The 27,378-nt window shown below is 38.1% G+C and overlaps 1 protein-coding gene across 6 annotated transcripts in view; it reads right to left on the bottom strand.

Annotated features, from left to right (window-relative positions):
• Positions 1–27,378, bottom strand: part of VPS41 (VPS41 subunit of HOPS complex) — a 172,033-nt gene that overhangs the window by 67,270 nt on the left and 77,385 nt on the right. For all 6 annotated transcript variants that reach the window (XM_073332850.1, XM_073332853.1, XM_073332854.1 and 3 more), the window contains 5 exons: positions 21,227–21,346; positions 18,293–18,439; positions 16,891–16,957; positions 5,654–5,751; positions 2,277–2,406 (listed from right to left, as the gene is read on the bottom strand). In XM_073332850.1, the coding sequence (XP_073188951.1) occupies positions 2,277–2,406; positions 5,654–5,751; positions 16,891–16,957; positions 18,293–18,439; positions 21,227–21,346 (562 nt within the window). The remainder of the gene's footprint in view (positions 1–2,276; positions 2,407–5,653; positions 5,752–16,890; positions 16,958–18,292; positions 18,440–21,226; positions 21,347–27,378) is intronic.

Here is a 27,378-nt window from a genome sequence, read left to right as displayed (position 1 = left end):
ACAGGACCCCAGCCATAACTGTTCCATGGGTACTAGTCTCTGGAACATCTTCCAATCAGATAGGTACCAAGCTCTTCCTGCTGGTGGCGATGACTGATGAGGCTTCCTGTCATGGAAAAGTGGTGCATACAAGGTAACCTTGGACTCCAAGTCATATCCAGAGTACTCTGACAGCCACAGTAGTGCTGTGCCACTCTGTGCCAGAGACTGCAAATGTCTGCCAGATGATGCCAGTACTGGGAAGAACATACCAGGTTTACAACTGGATTGAACAGGGCAAGAAAGCGTTGTACTAATGACAGCGGGGAAAGACTTCAGTAAATAAGTCCACATGCTCAAACTACAAATCACTGATGGAAATGAGGGAGTCCTTTATTACACTGATCAATTGCACCAGGTGGTAAAGGCAAATGCACTGCCCTGATGGATCTGCTACAGGAAAAATATCTTCTCTGGCTCTGGTGCACTGGGCACACATACACATGAAATAGAGTGGACATGTGCAATCACACGAAGAAGAGCCTACATTAACTCCTAAACTTATTATAATCTACTAAAATAATTTAAATGGTTTAAATGAAACACAAAAATATTAAGATGTACATGCTTGCTGCCAAGTTTTAAAAAAAGCCACATAACTGAACTGGTAAAATCACTGGATCAACACCCGGAAGAAGAGTTTGTTGAAGTGCTAAACAAGCTTTTGACATTAGTCCCTTCTACAAGTGCACAGACAACATTTTCTTTATTTCAGTTTATTCAACTAGTTCAGTTTAATGACTAGTTCATTCAAAGCTAAGGAACCAGTTGGGAGTTGAAAAAGCAGGAAAGCTTGTTTTCCCCTCTTCCAATCGCTATGGAAAAAATGTGGGTGCAAGAGGATAAGATCTATTAGTTCTAAAATCCGAAAGAATACAGTGACCAGAAACTGTCAGTTCAATTCATTTACTAGAAACAATACTTCCTTTGTTTAAGTAAGTCAGTTAGCTTTAAATGCAAAACATGTTTAATACGCTTTTTGATAAGCTTTGTTTTTCTTATGTATCCAGCACTTAAGGTAGTTTTATTTAACAAAAAACTAAAATGCTGCTTTAGTGTATTTTTAATTGAATTTCCTTCCACACAGAGTTTGACACGATTCACCATTTTCTAACATAATAAAAAAATTATAATCTGAATAAAGGTAAATTAAGCTATATAAATCTGCATAGATATAGTGTATTTTCCTAGTTAGCAAGAAGAAATACCAAATTTGGGGTAAAGACTATATTTAGTTGCAAATAAACATGTTTTTAATAGTTACCAATTAATGTGAAATCAACCTTTCTTAAGGAAAATAACTTAAAAGTACCAATGCAACACACAATTAAGACCAATGATTTAAATCCAGATTTCCTGCTTGCTGATCTAAATAATGATTCAAATAGGTGATTTAAATTGCATTGATTTAAACCAATCCCCCCTGGAGGATCAATACATTAAAGATTGCAAGGAACACAGATTCTATGGTAACCAGGGCCACAGAAGTACCTCGGTTAGCCAGAGAATGCCTTGTCGTAATAAGTCAAGTGCCGTACAAAAATTTAAGTAAACTGTTAGTTCAGTTCCCGTTAATCAACCAAACGTGCAATCTCAACAATAAACTATATCAATTTGTATGACAAGTCCTATTTTTCTATTAAGTCTGTTGACCAGCATTAATTATGCTACCCTCTAAGTCTTCATTGATGGCATCCTATATCCTGCATAGAACAGAAGCACCAGTCATGGACGAGGAGTCCATTGTTGTTGGTTCTGTACCGATGCAGAAATTATATGACAAAATTAGTTAGTAGAGGTTAACCCAGATGTTGCGGACAAACCTCATTGGCAGCATTGGTACAGATGGCATTATTTTGTGGTTAAATGTGTAACTTAATATATGTAATCTACATAATTAAATATTCTCAACATATAATACCTTCAGGATATCCAAGGCAACCAAGCAAATGCAACACAGCCCAGGGAATGTTATGTTGGAACTTTAATTTTTTAATATCTTGACATTTTGTAATTTTAACTTAGCAACCTTAGCATTGCATTAAGTCATGTTTTTGCAGTACACAGGACAATTGCCATAGATAGATATTGACAGAGGCACTAGAGGATATGGTAGCAATTTAATGTTTTGACTTTTGTGAGAGTAATTAGTCAAGGCTGTTTCTTTACCACCACCTCCCCCCCCCCAAAAAAAAAACAACCAAAAACCCCTAATAAGAGATACTGAAACTTTTCACCTAAATGATAATCTCTACATTCGTTTTCTTGGAATCCTCGAACAGTCAGAGCATCAGAGGAGATCTCTTCACAAGACTCAGGTAGGGGTTGAATAATATCCAGTCTAGGTCTTGCACAACATTCCATTTCCTGGGAAAAATTCAACCACAAAAATAGGTTATGCAATTTGTCTTCTTTATATCAACTGATGGTCACCTGAGAACAAGATTTAAATACCAACTTCTGCCACTGAGTTTTCCAGAAGGATACCCATTGTCGACAATAGACATGCCCAAATTGTCAGTATCAGACTTAAACTCCCAGTTCTCTGTAGCTATGAAGTGGTTATGCCCACAAGAAACAAACAGCTGAAATCTTCCTTCACTGTGTTTTGTAGATTTATACAATTATGTCACCATTTGAGAAGAGTGGAGTGAAATTTCTACACTGTGAATGGAGTAGAGACGAGAGTGGAAAAAACTTTCCACAAATATTCATTCAAATTTGAAAGCAAATTTCAATTTAGCCATGTCTCACTACCCTTTCATGTTCACTTTTTGCAAACAGAGTTTCGTGAAAAATGATTTTAGCTCAAATATTCACCAGATATGAACTTCAAATTGTGTGTTCTACTGTAAATTTTGCAGTTCATAATTTGTGTGCTGTTGATTAGTTTTTGTACATATATCACATGGTAATGTTCCTATTCTTTCTTTGGTTTGCCCTTAAGTTATGTAACCAACACAGAGCAAAATGCACGTCACAAATGACTACACAAATAGAATTTTACATTGTGTTAGGTACATAAGTTATAACTGCATGTTAGTGATTCCACAGCTAAGGCCACACAGAAATTTGCACTTACATCAAAGATTAAAAATTGTTTGGTATGTATGAATAATACACTGTACCTTAAATACACAGCACTCACTCAGAGTAAGGAATTAATTTTCTAGAATTCAAAATGAAATGGATTATCTCAGACTGATTAAACAGATTTTTAAGTGGGCTCTACCACTTGTTTCTGGGGGTGCATCCAACCTCATTTGGTTCCATCTAGCAAATAAAATTCCTGATTTTTGAGATTTGAAAAGTAGCTTACTTCTAGATGATTGCAAAAGTTACTAATGTGTAAATTTGTGATTTAATAGCACTAGTCATATTTCTAATGGCATCATAATGGTGGTCACCTAGTATATTTATCAACCAATGGACTTTGAGAATCTGAGTTTTCAGTTAAAAAAATTAACTAGTGGGCTAGATCTTCAGCTGTGTCCAATCCCTGCAGAGACACAGCTCCACGAAGGGGCAGGTTGCAGCAACCTGATTCTGGGCTTAACTGTATACTGGGGCCAGTGCCAGGTTTTTTTTGAAGCAGGGTGGATTTCAGTCTAAATTTATCCTTTAAGCATCCAGTCAAAGCAGGAGCATATTAATCTGAAAGTAATCCAGAATTCTTGATACACTGATGAGCTCGAGTAATTGGAACATAGCGAGTCTGTTCTGAGTATTTGTGGGTCAAGTGGCATAAAGTTTGGGACTGGACTTTCACGTGTGGTTAGTTATTTTCTGATTTTGGGATCAGGTGAAACTACTGGCTTTACAGCCTTGTATTTTTAATTGTGCCAAGGCCCTAGCACTGTCACTTAAAAAAAATAGTAGTTATGAATCAAACTCAATAATGGAGTACTTAGTGAAGCTGCTACCTGTGCTCTCCCATCAGCATAGGTACTCCACATCCCCGAAAGGTGACAGCTGTGTCAATGGGAGAAGCCCTCCTACTGATGCAGCACTGTCTACATCGGCCGTTCGGTCAGTATAACTGCATTGCTCAGAGGGTGGATTTTCTACACCCCCGAGCAACATGTTTATACCAACGCAAGTTTGTAGTGTAGACCAGGGTTAAGAAGTGGTCAGCTGAAGTCACTGGTTCAAATCTAATCCTAGTTTGTAATGACTGAAAGTTATTTGCCAGTCCTGAAATGAGTTGGTGGGCTCATTAGTTCACAACAAACAGAATTCTACAACACGGAGATCATCACTGATGGTAACTGTCACCATTGCTGGCAATCACAGCAGAGAGACCAAACTGATAGGTCCTTGAGACTGAACTACTTTATCCCCCCTTAAAGACATGTCCCTCTCCAGGTCATAGCAGAGGTATATAGGCAGGACAGCAAAAGGAACCTTTCACAGCATTTGCTCACCCTTTGTATGTTTGCTTTGGACAATTAGAGGGATTCAGTTTTATCAGCTTGGCATCTTTCACAAAAACACAAAACAAATGCAAATACATGTAAAATCTCTCTGCTATGATCTATTATTGCTTGACCTGAAATTCTCTTTCCCTCCCTGTTCCCTGAAGTAGTCAGAATTTCTTTCATCGTTCTCATTTAACTCTTGCTTTATCCCAGCTCTTTTCCAATACTACTTTTTCATTAACAATGACTTCCAATTTCCTTGCTTACTAGCATTTCACTCTCCCATTTCCCTTTTCATTTGTTACCTTGCTTCCTTTCAAAAGACTCTCTCACATCAGAGGAATTACTGTACTATCTCTCTCGGAAGAAGCTGCTGTGGCATTTTTATTTTTTTGCCTTAAAATAAATAAATAAAAAATACTAATCTGACATCCTGCAATAGGGCTAGAAGCTAACCCTATTGATTTCAATAGGTTTGAGCATTAGTTTGAGCCTACAGCACTTCATTGCCTAGCAACACGTGCACCCAGTTGCTTAAGGTTACTATAGCGATGACTGTCTAACGCAGGCACGCTATCAAAGAGATGATCAAGAACATCTGCCACTCTTATATTGGGGCTTCAAGGGCTTTCCTTTCCCCACTTTTTATGGTCTATTCTGGAACAAATATACGAGGCAGGCATGGTTGTTTCCCTCCTGGTAGTGATATTAATTCCAAGTGCTATGTATTTACAAAAATATACAGTGCACAAACCAGATGTCTCAGAGGCGAAGGAAACAATCAACCACTCTTCCAGTAATTTCCACTGCCCCAAATACACTGACTCCTATTGTTAGAACTGATCAACTTCACTCTCTCATTCCTGAAAATGCACAATGTCAGCAAGTTGCCCGTCCTTTCAGTTGGATGTATCCTTCATTCCTTTTCATACACAAACACCAGAAAAGATTGAGAGAGAGGCTTTCTTTGTTCCCCCCAAGGAACAAAGGAGACCAGACAGCAGGACCTCTAAAAGGTAAATACACTAGACTTCAACATAACCTCTGTAGACCTTATTTTATAAGTCAAGGAAATTGTATCCATTGTTCATTACAGACTCAGCTAATGAAGAATCATTTCACAGATAATTATTGAGTCTAACTTAAACCTGAGGAGGTTTTGCACTCCTGTGCAACTGTACCACCAAAGTAATTACCGTTTTCTCAGAAACCTCCTTTACGTATGAAAGTACAACAAGCTGGTCGCAGAGAGGTGCAAGTCCACTGATGTAGAATTCAGTATCGAACTGGAAAACTGCAACACAGGAAAGACACAGATTTATATAAGAGCATGATCCACTCTCCCAGAAAAACATGGATCTGATTTTCAGAGGTGGCCAGCTGTACATGCTCAGCATCTCAAATAAATCAGGCCCACGGTATATAACAAGCCTACAGTACTCCTTGTTAGACTCACTGGGTGACAGAAGATTGCAACTTGCAAATGAAACTAAATTAAGGGTTAGGAAAAGAAACATTTTTGGGCTCCATCATATGCTATCGCTGTGATTTTTATAAGCGGAATCAAGATTTTTTAAAAAAAGAAAATGTTTGCTGATATTTCCTTCTTTGGCCTGATTTTTAAAACTGAAAATGAATTTCCAAGATCACTCCTGAACCCAGGGGATTTGAACGCTGACTGTAATTGTGCTGGGGGAGGGGTTGCAAAAAACAGTTGAATGTTTATTTTTAAAAAAAGTTTTGTTTCAGTATACAGTGAACCACATCATATACATCACCTGAAATGGAAATAAATTACATATTTTTTTCTTCTGCTCAGTTTACATTTGTACATTTAACATCAGGGAGCACTTTGCTGCTTTTTCTCTCTTTGATCCTTGCCCACCATATAGGTAACATAAATATACACAGAGAAGATCTGTAAGTGATTGCATTTGGACTAGCAAGGTGCATTTTATATAACCCTATGTGTAGATCCCGGGCACAGTGATTTTCATTTCCATTTTAGAAGAAACTGAGCACAGATAATGAATGTGTTGCCATTAGTTACCACTAATTAAATTAGAAGAAGGAAATGCACTGTAATCTTGAGTGATAAAATAAAAGAAAGCTAAAGAAATGATCGTAAAAGAAATGGGGAGGAAAGAGGGGAAATAATCATCCATTAAGTAAGAAAAACTGGTATGAAATAAGAGTTAAATGTAACATTTGTCTCTAAAGGAATAAGCAAATACACATAAAAAAAATTAACGCAGACACTGTGACATCATTGTGGGATGAATGCGTCACATAAGGTTAAACAGTCAATCAACAATATCCCTGGGTAGAATATGCTGACATTTTTAATCCTCTAGGCAATTATTTTGTTCCGTCCTGCAAGATTGACAATGCTGCTGGGAATATATCACATGTTTTGAGTGCTGATTTTAGAGTAGCTGATGTCAGAAACATTATCTACATAATATATCTTGCTCCTGACATTCAATTTAGCATTTAAGGACTGAAAGGAATACTCAAAGCAGAGAGGGAGAACTTGAAGACACAAAATAAAATGGACAAAACGAAAAACGAGGAGGACAGAGGAATATTTATTGACAACTTATCAAATGGTGGCTAAAAAAGATGTCTACTGCTCTGAGAGACATTTAAAGAAGACTGAGGATTCAATTTGGGGGAAGAACATGGCGCTTAGTGACATCTTTAGAAAGAGCCTGGGTAGAACATTCTAAATAATCTAATTTCCATTGACTTTCAAATGGGACTACAGTTCCTAAATCAATTTGGCACTTTTGAAAACTTTACCCTATTTGTCCACCTAGCTGTGAAGATGGGATAAACCAAAACAGCAGTTGGGCAAGATGAAACAGAATGTTGCAGTAAGTTTTGTTCTCAGAGTTTAATTTTTCTGGTTTCAAGATCAGCTTCTCTATAGCTCATCCTCCTCAAGAGACCTTGTTGAAATACAGTGCTATAGTTCTCTTGCTACAGCCTTGAACAAAGAACATCTAGTACAAATGCTTCTTGTTTATCTGATAAAAGACTTTGAAACAGCTAATCAAAAGGCTTTTATTGAACAGATTACAAACGTTATAGCCATACAGAACACAAGGTTCGTAGTGAGCCAAATTAACCTAACCTTACAGGTAGTTTGTTATGAGAGAAAGAACCACCCAACGAATAGCTAATCAAGAATTGTTATTAATTTGAACAAGATCATGAAACTATTAAACCAAAACAAGCATCTATATGCATTATGAGACCACATCCAAGTAAAACGTATTTATGATTAAGGCTTACAGGAACCAAGATGCAAGACACACTGATTCAGATCAGTTCTGCTCTATGTTCGTCTGTCAAAAAAAAAAATACTGAAAAGTGAAAAGCAGGCTGAAATCCTTGATCTTGTCCATTTAAAAAAAAAGGCTAATGCAATGAGGTGACAAGATACTGTGCTGCATCTTTTACCAAATTAATCACATAAAACTGGTTTAAGTGCATAACTGTTAATATTTCACGTTTTAAAGATGCACAACAATGCTGTAGACCAGTGGTTCCCAAACTTGTTCCGCCGCTTGTGCAGGGAAAGCCCCTGGCGGGCTTCCAGCAGCTCCCATTGGCCTGGAGCAGCGAACCTCGGCCACTGGGAGCCACGATCGGCCAAACCTGTGGACACGGCAGGTAAACAAACTGGCCCGGCCCGCCAGGGGCTTTCCCTGCACAAGCGGCGGAACAAGTTTGGGAATCGCTGCTGTAGACAAAAACTAAAACCAAAATGCTTGTTTCACTTATTTAGTTGCACATAGTTTCCCTTGTTATGCTACAGGCATATTGGATGAAATCCTGACCCCAAAGAGTCAATGAGATTTTTGCCATTGATTTCAATGGAGTCAGGATTTCACTCATCATCCACTAAGATGAGAAAGCAGAAGACTAAACTAAACTGGCATAGGGAATTCACTCACAACCTAACCTTCCCATATCTTAACTTTGGGGGGAACTGATATAGGAGAGCACAGAATGTCTCCAGTCTTTCCTATGTTACAGGTTCGAGGATGGTCTTCAATTATTAGCACATTTTCTGCCTAGACTATGTAAGCAATACAAAATAGGTCACAAAATATCACATGCTGATCTGAGCTGTTTTCAGATTCATACAATTGCATCCAACAGAAAATAAAAGTGATCATTTAGTCATAGTGGGTAAATTCACCCTTGTATAGAGGGGCCAGCAAAAGACCTATGCACCACTTCAGTGTCTCTCAAGCTCTCTTTTGAGGGCTTAAGTGATGTACACGCGATGTGCTATCATCTGCACAGGGTTGAATTTTACCAAGAAAAAGTTAACATCCATTCTTTTAGGCACATTGCTAAAAGTGCCTAAAATCTTGAAATATAAGCATTAAGTAAAATAAAAAATATGTATGTGATTTTGTAACATTAATGTTTGTGATTGGAAAGACCCATTTCTAAGATCCTGCCTGGACATTTTAAGTATTTCAATATTTACAGTAAGCTCTCTTTCATTATCCACCTAAAGGTTAGCTAATTTCTTTGTATTATTTTTGTAAAGTGATAGTATCTCAAGGACGGAAGCATTTCCAGCCAGCAGGGAACCTGAACAGAAGAAACTACCAGACATTTCTAAGTTAAAAGATGTCAATTGTGATTAAAAATTAGGAAGGAAATGAAACTAGTTTTTAACAGTACATGAGAGGCCATGCATCAGAAAGCAAGGGCTCAACAGGAACTCTGCCTTTTTGTGCAAGTACAGTGAAATAGTCAACATGGGAATCCTATATTTGTACTCTAAGGCAGCAGTGTGCCTTTACAGTTCACTGTAATTCTTCTCCTGAAATTACATCATGTCCTACATGAGCAATAAAGTGACTACCTACTAACTGAGAATGCATTCAAATGACATTCTAATAAAACATTATTTTACTTGAGTTTCCATAGGAGGAGCACTTTATAGGATATAACTGATACCAAATGTCAAATTCTGTGTGTACCCCAGACTTGGCATCAGTACAAGATTTTGCACAGGATACACAAGATGGGTTTTCCACTTGGAGCTCACAACCCCAAGGAGAGTTACAAACTGGTTCCATGGCTCACAACCAACACATGGGTAGATTGGGAGAGAAGGTGGTCTCAAAACTTTCTGTTGTAACATGGGAAGGTTCAGAACTAGTGGGGCTAGATAAAAAAAATCACCAATCAACCACTCCTGACCTGGCCGGAAAGACACAAACCGAAGGATTAAGTATTTTCACTACTTTGATGTAGAATATGATTTCATTAGCTAGGGTTAGGGCTGGTTAGTACCTGTCAACACTGAATTAGATGGGTGTGATCAGAAAGCAAGAAATATTATGCTAGATAAAGCTGGGGCTCTGTTAAACCCTTCATGATTAACAGCTGTCACCTTACTGGATACGGATGTAGAGTGGAATCAAACGGAAAACTTGCTCTTAAAACAAAACACTCATCATTACTTATTACAGACTCTCAAATTAGAAATGGAAGAGAACAATTAGGTCATCTAGTCCATCACCTTGGCAGTGCAAGATGGTCCCTATGTTAAAAAATGTAGTGCATAGTGTAATGTCAGCAGCATTAAGACTGGCTGTATAACTGTACTACCCAGAATAAATAGCATTTATGAAACATTTACATCACTTTCATGGAACTAAGCAAATCCTTATCTACGTCTTCCCCAATACTGCCGAGTACTTTACTTTGTGAAATGTAGCAACATATTGTACTACTGCCGAAAACATCCCATCACTTTTTATTATTTCACAGCAATTAAGTCATCAATGGGAACATTTCCCACCATTTACAGCATATATTTCTCCAGACAGAGGCCTATAGTTAGGGCCCTACCAAATTCATTGCCATGAAAAACCTCATGGATTGTGATATCTCATAGAATCATAGAATATCAGGGTTGGAATGGACCTCAGGAGGTCATCTAGTCCAACCCCCTGCTCAAAGCAGGACCGATCCCTGACTAAATCATCCCAGCCAGGGCTTTGTCAAGCCTGACCTTAAAAACCTCTAAGAAAGGAGATTCCACCACCTCCCTAGGTAACGCATTCCAGTGTTTCACCACCCTTCTAGTGAAAAAGTTTTTCCTAATATCCGACCTAAATCTCTCCCACTGCAACTTGAGACCATTACTCCTTGTTCTGTCATCTGCTACCACTGAGAACAGTCTAGAGCCATCCTCTTTGGAACCCCCTTTCAGATAGTTGAAAGCAGCTATCAAATCCCCCCTCATTCTTCTCTTCTGAAGACTAAACATCCCCAGTTCCCTCAGCCTCTCCTCATAAGTCATGTGTTCCAGCCCCCTAATCATTTTTGTTGCCCTCCGCTGAACTCTTTCCAATTTTTCCACATCCTTCTTGTAGTGTGGGGCCCAAAACTGGACACAGTACTCCAGGTGAGGCCTCACCAATGTCGAACAGAGGGGAACGATCACGTCACTCGATCTGCTGGCAATGCCCCTACTTATACATCCCAAAATGCCATTGGCCTTCTTGACAACAAGGGCACACTGTTGACTCATATCCAGCTTCTCGTCCACTGTAACCCCTAGGTCCTTTTCTGCAGAACTGCTGCCGAGCCATTCGGTCTCTAGTCTGTAGCGGTGCATTGGATTCTTCCGTCCTAAGTGCAGGATGTCCTTGTTGAACCTCAGATTTCTTTTGGCCCAATCCTCCAACTTGTCTAGGTCCCTCTGTATCCTATCCCTACCCTCCAACATATCTACCACTCCTCCCAGTTTAGTGTCATCTGCAAACTTGCTGAGGGTGTAATCCACACCATCCTCCAGATCATTTATGAAGATATTGAACAAAACCGGCCCCAGGACCGACCCGTGGGGCACTCCACTTGATACTGGCTGCCAACTAGACATGGAGCCATTGATCACTACCAGTTGAGCCCGACAATCTAGCCAGCTTTCTATCCACCTTATAGTCCATTCATCCATAGTCCATGCTTCTTTAACTTGCTGGCAAGAATACTGTGGGAGACCGTGTCAAAAGCTTTGCTAAAGTCAAGGAACAACACGTCCACCGCTTTCCCCTCATCCACAGAGCCAGTTATCTCGTCACAGAAGGCAATTAGATTAGTCAGGCATCTGGTCTTTTGTGTTCTTTTACCCCTATACTACACAGATTTCAAGGGGGAAACCAGTGTTTCTCAAATTGGGGGCCCTGACCCAAAAGGGAGTTACACGGGAGGGGGGAATGGCAAGGATATTTTAGGGGGGTTGTGGTATTGCCACCCTTACTTATGCGCTGCTGTTAGAGCTGGGTGGCTGAAGAGCAGCAGCTGTTAGCTGGGAGCCCAGCTCTGAAGGCAGCACCTCCCCAGCAGCAGCGCAGAAGTAAGGGTAGCAGTAACCTAACCTCCCGCTACAATAACCTTGTGACACCTGCCCCCCTCGGCAAACTCCTACAATTACAACAATGTGAAATTTCAGATTTAAATGGCTAAAATCATGAAATTTATGGTTTTTAAAAAATCCTATGACCATGAATTTGGTAGGGCCCTACATACAGTCTTCAAGGAAATCACATAGAATCCTTGTCATCTTTTAACAACAGATTGACAGAATTTTAGAAGCTAAAAATATTGATGGCCTCAAAGGTGACCTTCCCTTCACAAAAGTACATTGAATGGGAAAATTGTGTGTGTATGCAAAATTACAAATAGGCAACTTCAGCAACCAACAGGGGAGGAATATGGCAGCCTTCAGATCACAGTATTAGCCTCACTTATTTCATCAGGCATTTTGCTAATTGTGAATATGGCCTTTTTTGTCATCATGTGAGGCTAAAGGGGTAATAGCAGTATGAGTCAATGTGGGTTTACTATATGGGTAGTATGATGTTTTGTCTGTTAGATTATTTATTTATTTTTAGGACTTAAGATGTGCAGGGGTCTCGGATTAAATGTTTACATAAATATATAAAGAAGTTGGCATTTAACCACTGGTGACAATTTTCTGCTGATTGTGGACGCTAATAAGATTTTTTTTTTTTTTTAAAGTTCTTACAATGCTAGAGTACAGTATCTCTATGAGCCAAACTGAAATATTCAGCATCTTCTTCCAAAAACCAAATTGGTTGTCACGATGTCCACTTCAATCAAAATCCAAAATCTGACTTTCCAGTGGCTGAAATTCATCAGTAGCAATTTCACTAGGAAACGTGTATGGATTGATCTGTAGTTCTGTGACCATTCCCTGGGACACAAAGGTGCGCTGGGGAGCACATCCACTATACATGCAATTTTACACCAGTTAGCAGTCTACCTTAAGTATTTTCTACTTGGAAATAACGAGTGTCTGGAGGTGTTATAGTTGGTTAGAAGCTGGACTTTGAATAAGTCCCCTGGGGTGAAAGTCTGGCCATCATGAAGTCTTTAGGAGCTCTGCCACTGACTACAAGGGGCCAGGATTTCATCTTACATTTTACTCCAATACAATAACTCCAACTATACATACAATATGATGGGGGCTAATTTAGCTACAGCTAATCAGGAAAGAGATCTTGGAGTCATCGTGGATAGTTCTTTGAATGCATGCAGCATGCAGCGGCAGTCAAAAAAGCAAACAGGATGTTAGGAATCATTAAAAAAGGGATAGAGAATAAGACGGAGAATATCTTATTGCTCTTATATAAATCCATGGTACGCCCACATCTTGAATACTGCGTACAGATGTGGTCTCTCCATCTCAAAAAAGATAGGCTGGCATTAGAAAAGGTTCAGAGAAGGGCAACTAAAATGATTAGGGGTTTGGAAGAGATTAGAGAGGCTAGGACTTTTCAGCTTGGAAAAGAGGAGACTAAGGGGGGATATGATAGAGGTCTATAAAATCATGAGTGGTGTGGAGAAAGTGAATAAGGAAAAGTTATTTACTTGTTCCCATAATATAAGAACTAGGGGCCACCAAATGAAATTAATAGGCAGCAGGTTTAAAACAAATAAAAGGAAGTTCTTCACACAGCGCATAGTCAACCTGTGGAACTCCTTGCCTGAGGAGGTTGAGAAGGCTAGTTCTATAACAGGGTTTAAAAGAGAACTAGATAAATTCATGGAGGTTAAGTCCATTAATGGCTATTAGCCAGGATCGGTAAGGAATGGTTTGTGAAATGCTGTGTGATCTTTGGTGAAAGGCATTATGTAAGTGGAAAATATTAATTATTTCCTACCCTTTAGAATAAGATTCTCATATTGCTTTTTAGGTCTTCGCTGAGGAAAGGATCCCTATTCAGGTCAGTGCATAAACACATGCTCAACTTTATGCATATTTAGAGGAATTAAGCAAGTGCTTAAGTTCTTTCCTGAACTGCAGCCTTAGCATGCGGATCAATCTATATTTTTATGTATATACTAAAAATCTAAATTAGCGTTAAAGTTTTTTTTTTAAATAAAAAAAGTAATGCAGATGCAAACAACAGGAATGGCTTAGTGAAGTATAACAAACAGCAAGAACTCTGAAATCAGATGGAGTAAGCACAGATATAAAAAATTCTTTTAAAATATCACAGTGGTCTTTAGTCTAAGTTAAACTTGTAATTCAATACCAATACTTTCTAATCAATATGGTACTTCACTGGGGTAGCTGACAGAGCTGAACTGATACAATCAGCTCATCTAACAAACTGTTACCCTGGCAGCAACATTTGTGGAGTTTATGTAAGAACCATGCAAGCAGGGAATTGTAGCATATAAAAGAAAAAAGACAAAAAAGGTAAAATTATTACATCATTGCTACTAGACTGAAAGATACCAAGTTACTGCTGTAACATATGCCTTAACATCTGAACCCTGTCCAGATATTTGATTTAATTTCTCTTAGGCATAAACAAGGCATCAGCATTTTAAAAAAAGTACAGTTAGAACAGTTTAGTATAATTTTTCTCTCATGGCATGGGATAGCCTGGTTTAGAAGCAAGATAGATGCCACATTTAATTTCCTGACTGTACTACCACAAGGAAACAAACCATCACAGAATGAGATGGCGAGAGAGAACTTGCTTTATAATACTTGGCACCTTTTCTTTCCAACGTAAAATTTAAGGAGCAGGAGTTGTTCAGTTTCCTATTCACCAAGCTGTAAGCCACTGTAAAATGTTTATACTCTCTTGATGCCAATACAGTCTGTACTGTTATAAACACATGAACTTATGATGCACTAGGAACATGACTCTAGAGTGGTGCAAATCTGAGCACTCTTAACCTTCAAGGAGGAACTGTTATCTGTCCTATAAGTATCTTGAAGAGCAAAGATCCAAGTGTGATGCTTCACAGTCCACCTCTGGGATTCATTCATTATGTGAAGTTTGGAAAAAAACAAAAAAAACCTCAAAGCCTCAACATGATAACAGTTATTGTCTTTGGTTGTTTGATTTTTTACAAAGTTAAGATGCCCGGATGTTATGATGAAACTTGTCATTCAACCACTGGTGGTAGTTTCTTGCTCATTGAATTTCATTTGCTTTAAGTTTTGTACATTAAATGCACATACAGTAAGAGTACAGTATCTTACTTGACATACTAATGTTTTCTGCCAAAAACCAAACTGGTTGCTGTGCTGTCCACTGAGATTACCAGATCTCATTATCTAATACCTCAAAGTAAAGTTTAAACTACAGTAAAACTGAAACTGATGCCACTGTATGATACAAAGTTCTTTAGAAAGATCTTCTAAAAGGTATCAAAAGCTATTGTAATCTCTATTGAGACTTGAACAAATGATGCTCCCCAACCTTATGCCCATATTTTAAGAGTGCTGTTCAGAGCATTCAGCAGAGCTGTCTCAGTGCTGTGACCTGAAACCAGAAAGGAAAATCTCAAGCAGATTCTTAACAGGTAAGTGAGATAAAACACTGATCCTCAAATATACACTGAAGACACGGGGCTGAAAGAGGTAAGATTAAGAAGTTCCCTCCACAAAAATCGCTAGCCTTCAGACATGTGTCTATGCAATTTGATAAAGCCTTACATTTTTTTTTTAAACGAAGTTCCACACAGAGTCCAATAAGGTCAACTACCTGTGTATGTATTAGAGTCTCTCCTGAAAAACTAAAAGCTGTTTTTGATCACTTATTATATAAATCATCCCATTTTATTATTTTCTAAAGGGGAAACCCAACAAGCTTTTGGGTACTGAAAAATGCAGATGACCTGAGAGTGGAACAGAAGGCTAAACTTCTCCTTCTACTTATGATTCTCTCATAAATTATATAGTTCTCCATTCAGATGATTCTGTAGGAAAAACAGAACAGTGCTCAATAAACGTATTTTGTAATCCACTTAATTTTCAGGTATTCCTTCCTCTCAAAATATTCAAACTTCTTGCATGTCCAGATGGAGACTGAGGATCATCCCAGTTAATTTTCAGATTTTTTCCTATGGATCTAGCCCAATCAGTACTAGTCACTAAATACTGTAATTTATGAAATTATGACATTTGCCTGAAATCACTATCAAAATGAATAGTATAAATTTATTTCCTGTGGAATCACTTGATTCAGTGTCCTGAAGTTAGACAACAGAGAGCGAAATCCTGCCCGATGGAAATCAATAGGAATTTTACTATTTTTAAACAGGACCTGGCTGGAAACCAATTTTGTATGGCAACCAATTTTGTCTAATCCCATGTCCTCATAACAGAGGACCAGGTAAGAGCAGAGGTTCTCAAAGTGTGGTCCATGCACTGCTTCCACGTACCCACAGAGTTGTTTTCATTACAATGGGGTGAGAGCTTTCACTCTTTCAAGAGGTTATGCTTCCTGCTAGTCACAGTCCAGAATAGGAATATCTTCCAGGGACTCTGGGGGCTTTTTATTTTTTAATTAAACAAAACAACCCCTCCCACAACCTGCTTTGTACCCTGCTTCTTGTATCTGTTTGTCAGGGGTTTTTTCCCCTGTATATTCAATGGTGACCAAAGTTACACACATGACCAGAACTGAAAGGATAGCAAAAACCAGGGAGGCAAAGCAAACTACAAGGAAACCTGACATTGGAGCAGTAGAGGCTGCACAACACCATGCCCAAGAGAGAGAAAATGGAGGGAAGGTGGTGAGCAAGGCAATCAAGCAGCACATAGTTACTTGAGAAGATGTGGGATTGGGAAGTTAGGAGCTATGGCACAAACAATCTCTGTTTTAAGAAAAGGGCCACAACACGAAGAAGTTTCAGACTCATGAGCGTCACAAGACAGAATTAGGCAAACTTCACAGATTAAAAAGAAGGATGACTTTGTGTTATTTCAAATTGCTACCTCTGAATGAGCCACGGATTCATTCTGAAATGAGAAAACAAGCCTTCCAAAATTATGTAATATTGAAATTTAGCTGTGAAAACCTTTTCTGTTATTTTTAAAAAGAGAGAGTTTGTGGGGTCATACTTATTTCTACATAGCGGCTGGGCAGGTCTCGCATTTCACTGGCATGCCGCTCCTTTACCGAACATATCTAGAAAACAAAGAGATTTTATTCAGTACTATTCATCGCAAACTATTTTGCATTCTGAAACACTTAGAGACATATGCATTATTAGAGTTTTAGCATAGCCTGGGCTTTGCATTGCTGTAAGCTGGGCAATTACTATTTACCATTATCATTTAGAAGGAGACCATTAAAAACTGATGGAGCTGCAGGAAAGTGCTACTGTAACATCTGATGAAGTGAGCTGTAGCTCACGAAAGCTCATGCTCAAATAAATTGGTTAGTCTCTAAGGTGCCACAAGTACTCCTTTTCTTTTTGCGAATACAGACTAACACGGCTGTTCCTCTGAAACCTGTAACCCATAGTCACACAAATAAACGTTGGAGGAGGAAGGAAAAATGACAATTTAAAATCTGGTTACTGTGGTTCGTATATATTAGTAACTATGGGCTTGGTTTCTGTGTCACATCCTTCTTCCATTGAGTGATTCCTCAAGCTTTTCAATGGAACTAAAGTAGTGCTCATTCTGAGTAAGTGTGGCAGAACCAGGCCCTGTACATTTGTTTAGCTGATTTACAAAGCACTCTTGGTCTAGGTGTATGAATGTTATGAAACTGATACAACTTGCAAATGTATAAAAACAGGTGCAAAACTTTTAAACAAACCTCATAGTATAGAAAACTCTTCCAAGATATAAATGTCACAAAAAAGCTTTTCTTTTTTTTTTTAAAAAAAAGATGTTTCCCATCTCATTATATCCTCCCCCATACCATTTGTTCAGACCAGCCATTTTTAAATTTCCCACTGAGCACTAATGTAGCAGTCTGTTATTAGAAAGCATCTAACATTCTTGTAACAAATTTATCAGGCACGAGTCTCAGCAAATAACACACGCCTCCAGTGCATGTGTTTAAAATGCCAGCTCCCTGCTAAAACAGGATTGAAAGAAAAATATTCCTCTCCATTTCCATGGCTGAAGGAAATTGTGTATCCATTTCAGCAGTCACAAAAAGCCCACCTCATGACAAGCTGTTCTTGCTTATGCTAATAAAAATAAATGAATTCGACAACTCTCTAGGTGCTTTCAAAAGAGGTAATCTCTTGAAGGCACAGAAAAGAAAAAACTCCCCGGGGATTACACACACCGTATGTGCAGAGAAATCTGTCTGACCGTTGGGTGTCTGTCATTACTCCTCCTCATGAGGGTCAGCCCAATGATATTTCTACGGCAGCGGGAGTTCTGCACACAGTTGTCAAACCAAATTCCATTCTTTTCAATTGTCTTTGCTTTTCAAAACTAATCCTTTGTTTTTCTATCTGTGATAACAGCAAGCATTTATTACAAGGGCAGGTAATTATACCTTTACTGAAGTTCCCCAGCCAATAATCAGTGTTAAATTATCCTTCCAGCAAAGGCTGCAGGGATACATATCTGGGCGAAGGCTTATATCATCACGAGGCACATTGGTAATTCTTTGCTTGGAGATCACGTCAAGTATCTTCACACCCTGGAAGTTAAATACAATCCAATCTTACTTACTATGCCATCTCTCCTACAAACTGCATCTCAAAACATTGTGGTGTTCGGCGTTACATGACAGCATGTTCAGTTTATAGTATAAGTTACAGCAAACAGCTGTGTCCAAAGAATGTATGGCAGAAAAATATAAGTGTTCAATATTAAGACCAATATAACCCAGGAGAAGAGAAATTCAAGAGATACAAGCAAGGGAGACATATTTTAACCCATTTAATAAGTGATAGGATAGGATATAGAGACACAGTAAAGAGGAAGAGAAAAAGCACCAGATAGCAACATCTGAGACAGAAGGAGCTCCAGAGCAGAAGGATCTTGTGAAATTGTGGGAAGGAACAGAGAGAAGGCAGGGGCTGGATGTGCAGATGGAGTGAGGAGACAAAAAAAAGAAGAGCATCAGCATGTCTGAAGTAGAAGACAATGTTTTTTAAAGCAAACTAAACTCAAAATTAAAAGAAAACAATCAAAAGAAATAGAAAGTACATAGTAGAAAGCTGCAGTGTTTCTTTTATTAAGTTTGCTAGCAATTACCCACTCTAGAAGGAGGAGCCTGGTGAGGTTTGCAGATTTGTCAGAACATTTTTGGGGAGAGAATGACCAGATACAGGTAAAAGATTCTATCAGTTGAGCCTCTCCACAGCTGTTCACTTACAGCCAAGGAGGAGTCTCCACGGAGGTTAATGCTGTTTTAAGCAGCACTACCTCTCCCAATGAGAGGTTTAGGTTTATCTGCAGACAGAGCAGAAGATGATGCTACAAAGGATGGCCAATCCTCTGCTCCAGCATCTCTAAAACCAGTCCCACCTTCAAAATCTTGCTGAGCTGTGTTGGGGAGCATTAAAAATTCCCTAGCATGTGTTAACATAGAAACAGAACCACTTAGTGCACCGCATGCTAATGCAGGCTAACATTTACACCCCTCTGGTGCAGACTAAAGCATTGTGTAGACAAGTCCTTAGTCTTTTAGCTTAAACTGAAAAGGCTCATGTTTTTAGCTTTGGAGGTTCCCAGTAGATACACCCTGTGTCCCTTAACTGTAAACCCTGTAACTAGCTCATGCTGTCTGTGGCTCAAGCACAGAGGGGAACAAACAACAAACATGTCTTATGGCAGAATCAGGCCTTACAATTATAGATTCAATCTGATGGCTATTTCAGAATAGCAGAAGCCCAAAAGATTTGTACACAACATGTCAAAAGGAACTTGAGGAGAGAATAAGACCAACATAGCTAAATGGTAACATACAGACAGTTATGAGGACACAAAAGGCATTCTTTAAAGTGGTCTCAACAGTACGGAACACTAACTGCACTGGATAAGGAGTACATTAGAAATTAAAAAGGCTAAGAGAAAAACAAAGAGTCAAGAGTCAAATATATTCATCTTCTGGGGGGCAAGCATCATTTCACTTTCAACATAAGAAAAAGCCTGGCTGTGACTTTTTTGTCTCTGACAAACGGCTTTCAGCATGTTATTAGTATTCCATGTTCCTATGTGGTACTCTCTAGAGACACCTCTCTTCAACTGTCATATCTACTCCCAGCAGATTCTCATAGAATAAATATTTTAATTGCATGGCTCTGAAAAGAATGGCTCTTCAGCTGTGGTCATGCAGGAAGATGAAACAGCCATTGAAGCTGCATTCTCCAATGGCAGAGTTGTCCAGAAGAAGCATGTCTCAGATTTGGCAGGCAATGCCTGTTGATTATATATAAATTAATTCTAAAAGTGGAACAGAGCAACTACTGAAAAAAATTCCTTGAATACTTCAGCTTCAAAAAATAACTAATAGAAAAAGGGTAACATTCAAAAGGGCTAAAATCCCATTTTCATAAGTGATGGGTTCCTAAGTGCCTAAGTCACATTTAAAATGAGACTTAGTTGCTTTTGAAAATGCTACCCACACTGGGCTTTGGCGTTTTTTACTCATCACTATTGGGCTTTGGCGTTTTTACTCAATTTAGGCCCTGACCTTGTAGTTTGAGCTGCAAATATGGGTGAAATTCCATGGTCTGTGTTATCCAGATGGTCAGACTAGATGACTACAGTGGTTCCTTTAGGTCTTAATCTATGAATTATACTTTTATTAAAAAGAGTCGATTTTCTGCTAAGTATTTTCCAAGGGGGACTCCCAAGGGCCTATCCAAATTAGGATTTTTTTTTTAAAAAAAGATTGCACCCATGGAACTACACTGATATTGTTGCACGGGTGTAGGGTGACCAGATGTCCCAATTTTATAGGTCTTTTTCTTGTATAGGCTCCTATTACCCCCACCCCCTGTCACAATTTATCACATTTGCTGTCTGGTCACACTACACAGGTGCAAACCTCAATGTAGACACCATTCATCAGTTTAAAGTAGGGATCCAATAATGTGATTCAGTATGGCGGCTGCCCAGTGCAAGCAGCACTGGTGTCAGCGCTGCTTTCCACAGGGGCAGGGTGCATCTCTAATAGGGGTTTGCACAGGGGTAAGTGTCTACAGTCCTTCAGAAGAATACAGCAACAGTGAGTGTACTGAAGACAGAGAGAGAAAAACACACCTCAAAAATACATTCTTCTCAATGTTTGATTGCATTAATATTCTGAATAATGGAGACAAATGTTTTAATATAGTAGAGTATTTTATAAAAGGAGCATTCTGACAAACTGACACTTTAAAATGCTTCAAGTATCGGCCAAATTTGATGCAACAATACCAGGTAACTTTCCATGTATATTTACCAGAGATGGCAAGATACAATAGTAAATACTTACCATATTATTGGCCCAAGCAATTAAGTGTCCTCTCCATTTTACATTTCTTATGTTTCCTTCTCCTTCGTGTAAAACAGAAGGCTTCCATCTGTTCATCCAAGTCTTCTCATATAATAGCAACTGTGGAGGAGTGTAACAAAAGCATAGTTCTGTGAAGTACTGCTATATATAAAATAAAACTTTTTTTGATTAGTAAGTATTTCTAATCTTTGTGTTTGAATTGAAAAAGAAAAAAGTGTCATCCAACCAAACAAAAAGAGAAGCAATAAGGTCAAATATTTTAAATAGTTTCCAATGTCAAAGCAATACATTTATTATTTCAGAATTAAATCTACATTAACAATAATAATAAGCTCTTATATGGCACTTATGAAATGGCTTTGAAAAGGAGGGCATAATTACACACATTATAAAGGTGGGGAAACCAAGCCACAGAGGGATGTGAAGTGATTTGCTCACGTGGCTGCAGGTAAGCGAGAAAACTGAGAATAGAATCCAGATCTTCTGACTCCAGTCCATCAATTTAACCATGGGACCACTGCTCCTTTCACGTAATAGGAGATTAGACATAGCTTTCTGCATGTACGGCATAACTAGCACCAATCAAGCCATGATATGTAGGCTCCAATCCCACGATCGGATCCCTTACAGCCATGCAGAACCACCTTTATTTCAATGGGGGCTCTACATAGGCATAAGAGGCCACCCATGCAGATTAGATTGCAAACTCTTTGGGACAGGAACCCTGCCTTCTGCCTATAAGAAAGGTTTCTATTATATTTAAAAACCATATACAGTAATTTTAAATAATTTCTGAAACTGGTAAGTACTTCACAGCAAAAGAGAAATAATGGTTAACTAAATGAAGATTGTTTCCAGGACAAACCAAGTGTTAATCCATTCCAGTGTACTTCCAACACATTTTTATTTAATATGGTATTAACATTTCTGGGGTGCGGTCAGCTTATTAGCAACACATGAAAAAGCCAAAGCCCCTGCCCTGGAAAGCTTACAGTTGAAGGCCCCAATCCTGCCAACACTTATCCACATGAGTAACTCAACTACTTCAATGAGTAGCTCATGTGCATATAACCGGACTACTCATGTGTAAAGTTATTCCCTGAAACCACTTATGCATGTATTGATACCAAGATATTAAGATACCAAGGAAACAATTCAAATGCAAGAAACTATTACAGACAAACTTGCCTACAGATGGAACATTTTTTTCTCTAAATGCATAAATGATTTGGATGATCAGAGATGATTGTTTAAAAAACACACTTATTATAAACAAGGCTTCAGGTGACAGCTATACAGATTGCATGTCTTTTGTATGACCACAAGATGGCACCAAAAGACAGATATTCCCAGAAAAAGTTTAACTGGAGGCAGAAAATGGAAGTTTTATCAGCAAGTTTTACATGTCAAATGCACTGCAGAGAGAACACTTTCTAACTTAACACACGCTTTGCAATTTCTCCCCCATCAAAATGAGATGATTTCAGTAACACCTGTCAATGTCTATGGATAATTGTTTCTTTGTTCATATAATCTATAAACAAGTCACAAACAAAAGAACTTTAAGTGGTATGAATCATTTGGCTTGTTTGCTTTAATATAAAATTAAGCTGAACTGAAAAATAATGACAAGAGAACTTTAATACAGGGAACTTAGAAATTGTTCCTATTGGTGGCTACATAGAATTGGAAATGATTTTTGCTAATTTACATAATATTAAAGAAAGGCTTGATGGAAAAAAAATAAAGTTATTCTTCAAGTGTTTGTTTTAATTCTTTTAAGTTAAAGTACTTCAAATGTGTGATATTTACTTAACTAGAAAGAAGTGTTAACTTTATTATTCACACCAATATTAAAAGTGGCTACATTTATAGTGAACAATATTGATTGCAAATTTAACCCCTTTCTCTTTGTGAGCAGATTGTGATCATTGAAAATATATTTGTTATTCATAAGTGTTCACTGAGTTCCCTTGGAAAAACACTTTTAAACCTCTCTATTATACGTGGTTTTGTTAAGGCTCCCACAGTGAGTGACAAACTTTTAAGATTAGAGAATAATGAACAATTAACAGTAAACGCGTGTACTTTTGGTACAAGTTTTCAAGTGTTTATTCGTTCAGGATAAATTCCTGGCACTTTCAGAATGTATGATATTTACATATACAAGCTGCTGAATAAGAACAAACTGAATATATTTACAAAAATATGCCCAAATCAGGGTTTAAGAAAGCATACATCCCACTGTTTGGTCCTATATGTTACCTATTGTTGGCCAAACACACTGGAAAAAAAGATGAGGTTTGTAACAAGGAATTAAATTAAAACAGCAGCAAAGAACTGATAGCCATTATAACAAATGATTTCCAGTGGTTCTGAGAACCCCTCAACTCCAAGCAAATCGTGGGTACCCAGCACCTCTGAAAATTAGGCCTTAAATTAATACTTGAGAAATTTAAGATTTCCAAAATAAATGTGAAAATTTTTGCTTACACTGGTTCATTTAAATGGTGCTAAACTTTCCTCAATAATATAAATTTAGTAGAAAAAGTATTAAAGATAGCTTTGAAGTTCAACTAAATTCTATTTGAATGTCAACTGTTTCCTAAAGCATTATATAGGATAGGCAATGTTACATTATTTAGACCCACAATACACACCAATTTAGAATTATTATATTATGGTAGACAATGTCCTTTATGGATTCTTAATACCTGTGTAAACCCACCTGCCTATAGTGAAGAATATTTTTGTGGGGGGAGTCGGGGGAAGAAACATCTACATATTGTGCCGTATTGCTGTTTTGAAATCTCACCCCACCACAACAGACAACCCCTGCCCTGAATAATTTATAGGTGTAAGCCCCAAACACTTACACATGTGCCTACCTTTACGCACATAAATAGTTTCCCCATGAAATGCAAAACAAGTGTTTGCCGGATCAGAGTTGACACAGACAAAGGCTGGGAGAAAAGAAGAATTGCTAACCCCATTTTGCAGATGAAGAAACAGAGACCCCACTGAGGAAAACGTCCCCATACAGGACAGCACATAAGTATGGAGTTTCCCTGAACTGGGGCCAGAGATTAAGTGACTTGTTCCACGTCACATAGGGAGTCTGTAGCAGAGGAGGGAGTTGAACCCAGTCTCCTAAATCTCAAACCAGTGTCCTAATCACAAGGTCAGCCTTCCATTTCCAAAAGTGCAACAGTAACTAATACTGGTGCCAACAGAAAGAACTCCTAATCTAGTGGCTTCAATAAGACAACATTCTTCTCTCAAAAATGTTATACTAATTTAACTGCAATAAAACTATACACACTATTTTACTGACATTTAATAAAATCTATTTCTCTTTTCCTCACAATACAGCCACCTTGAGACTCACTGAACATGAATGTTCTACAAAGCATTTTAGAAGTTTGTAATCCATTGAGCATATTTCTCTTAAAAACAGTTGGTTAATTTATTTAGTTCATTTTCCACACAGCTATAATATTGAATTGTCATCATCACAAAACCAAAAACAATTTAAACTCAATGGGAGCTATGTACGTAGAGAGAAAAAAAAAGTTTCCAAGACAGGGTTTCCCCTGTCCTCTCTCCTTCTGGTTGGGGAAGGTATTTTAGGGCTTTACTTCCCATAAATCCACTTTCTGGCAGCTGGCACTGTCAGTATTTATTTTTCAGCAACAGTAGCAAAATCACTTCCTTGCATTCTCTACAATATCCTTCATTCTTCTCTCTGTTTTGTACTGATAGATCTCTCCAGTTCTTTGTTACAGTATAGCAGTGTTTAAGATGCATATCCCAATATCTCCTGCTTGTATAATGTATCATATTATAATATGGCTGCAATAAAACAAACCAACCTAAACCTTCTCTGCCATTATCACACTAGATACAGGCCTTGACCCAAATTCCTCACTATTACAGAGAAGGGGTGGGCAAAGCTTTGCCACATTGGAATCTTCTTGGTTTCTCACCACTTTATTTGTTTTATGGTGTTTTAATGAAAGACTCCTCAGGAATTTTCTAAATGTTGAATAAGCACACACATGCCTATAGTCAACCCCTGCACTTCTAACTGTGGCAACAGTAAGAGAAGCCTGCTGAAACGTATTCGTTGGTAGCTTGTTCAACGGGATTGAGCAGAGGACTTGTTGATGTTAAAACTGAGTCAATGTAATTCAACTGGATTATTGAACACCACTCTGCGGATCTTGCACTATTAATATATCAGCCTTCTTGGAGAGAGCTCAGAACTCTTCTGTGGAGTGCAGCCACTAAAGAGAATAGACTTGTGTTTTGACCTAATGGAGCCTGTCATGCAATTAGCACTAATCCTAATTACATGTAACCTCAGTCTTTAAACTATGAATAGGAATCCTCAATCATCTGAATAAAGATACCAAAGACTACAGCAACAGCAGTGTCAATGGGATGAAATTTAAACTGATTTTTTCCAGCTACCAAATACTATTTTCACAACAATGAAATGAAAAACACTCTTTCCACACAAAAATCAAAAGTTTCAAAGGGAACAAATTGTTCTTTACAGCTAATTTCTACATGCAAAATGTGGGATATTACCTGTATCTAGATCACATAAAAATAACGTGTAGTTATTTCTCCTTGAAGATACTGAAGAGTTTTAACATTTGCACATGATATTGGACACTACTGCAGTGGATGTGGGGAAGCAACGTGCCCATTTTTTTTTTCCGTATCAAATCAGAGAGGTTAAGTGACAAACCCAAGGTACAGATACACGTTACTAACCCAACCTAATACTGTACATTAAGATTTGTATTTAGCCAGGAATGCAGAATTAGTCAATGTTATATATATGTATAGTGCAAATAAATACTCCTGTTACAAATGGCAATGAGGTGGGTGGATTCAAAGAAGGCAGCAGAGGCTGTGGCCAATAAATAGAGGGCCGTTTCTCCCAAATAAACTATAACTAACAACAACATAACTGTGAATAAATTCCATAGCTTCAAACCCAGGAGGATTCAGGGAGACTATTTCTATTGGATTAAATCTTAACTGTTTTAACTGATGGATTCTGCTGATCACCGGCACACAAACTGCCAACAGCATGATTTAACCTGAAAATCCAAACTTCCCATACTAAGAAGTTAATTATCCTGTTAAACGTATGTATACCTTTCTACACTTCATGTATTTTGATACTTTATGTTTAGATCTCAGGTACAGCTGTTAAATATTTTTATATACATACACTGTATGTTTCTACACACAAATATATGGATTATAAATATGATTTACTTCCATATACTACACAAGTGAATTCTAATTCTCTCTCTCTGACTGAACAAGATGCATATGGTGTTGACTGGGGGAAAAAGCCCATCAGGTGACATATACGTATTAGACTATCTGTTTACTAAGTGAAGAAGACATCACTACTATTAGAGCACTCATCTAAAGAATATCACTACATATATCAAGTATATTCAAAACATCCTACATCCTTGTGAGCAAGTCATAGCTAGAAATTACTTTGGCTTGGCGAATGCTTCAGCCTGTACCCTGTTTAAGGTAAATTACCCAATGCCTGGACACAGATTGCCATAGTACTTGCTCTTACTTCACTTCACTTAAACTGGACCTCTCAGTATTTACTGACTGACATTTTACAGCTTACAAAGCAATCTGCCTTTCTTGTCTGGCACTCTTCTTCTACACAACGCAATGCCAAACAGCTGACTATCTGGTTTCTAAAAATGGACTCTGCTGCAAACAGCATCCTGACAATTTAATAATTTGTCAAAGTAGTCCAGCCAGCGATTATGAAGTACATATTGTAGGGTTCAGAGGTAAAGGTCATCTGCTCACTCAAAAAGCAAAGTTAAACTGCATCTGCTGACACTAAAAAAAAAAAAATCAGACAATTAAAAATAAAAAAAACTGAGACATTCTGTGGCAGACCTGACTTTAACATACAAATTTCACTGCTATGCTGGTAGCAGCAGCTGCAGCTTTATGAGAAGAATGCTATTTCTCCCTTCCCATCTGTGAATTGTTCAAGATCTCTATTCTATTTCTGTATTAGAGATTGCCATAAATTGGAAGTGAAACAGAATTTAGAATAACTTGTTTGT

The sequence above is a fragment of the Lepidochelys kempii genome, chromosome 2 (assembly GCF_965140285.1).
Source record: "Lepidochelys kempii isolate rLepKem1 chromosome 2, rLepKem1.hap1, whole genome shotgun sequence".
Lineage (NCBI taxonomy): Eukaryota > Metazoa > Chordata > Testudines > Cheloniidae > Lepidochelys > Lepidochelys kempii.
This window is presented reverse-complemented; position numbering and strand designations above follow the sequence as displayed.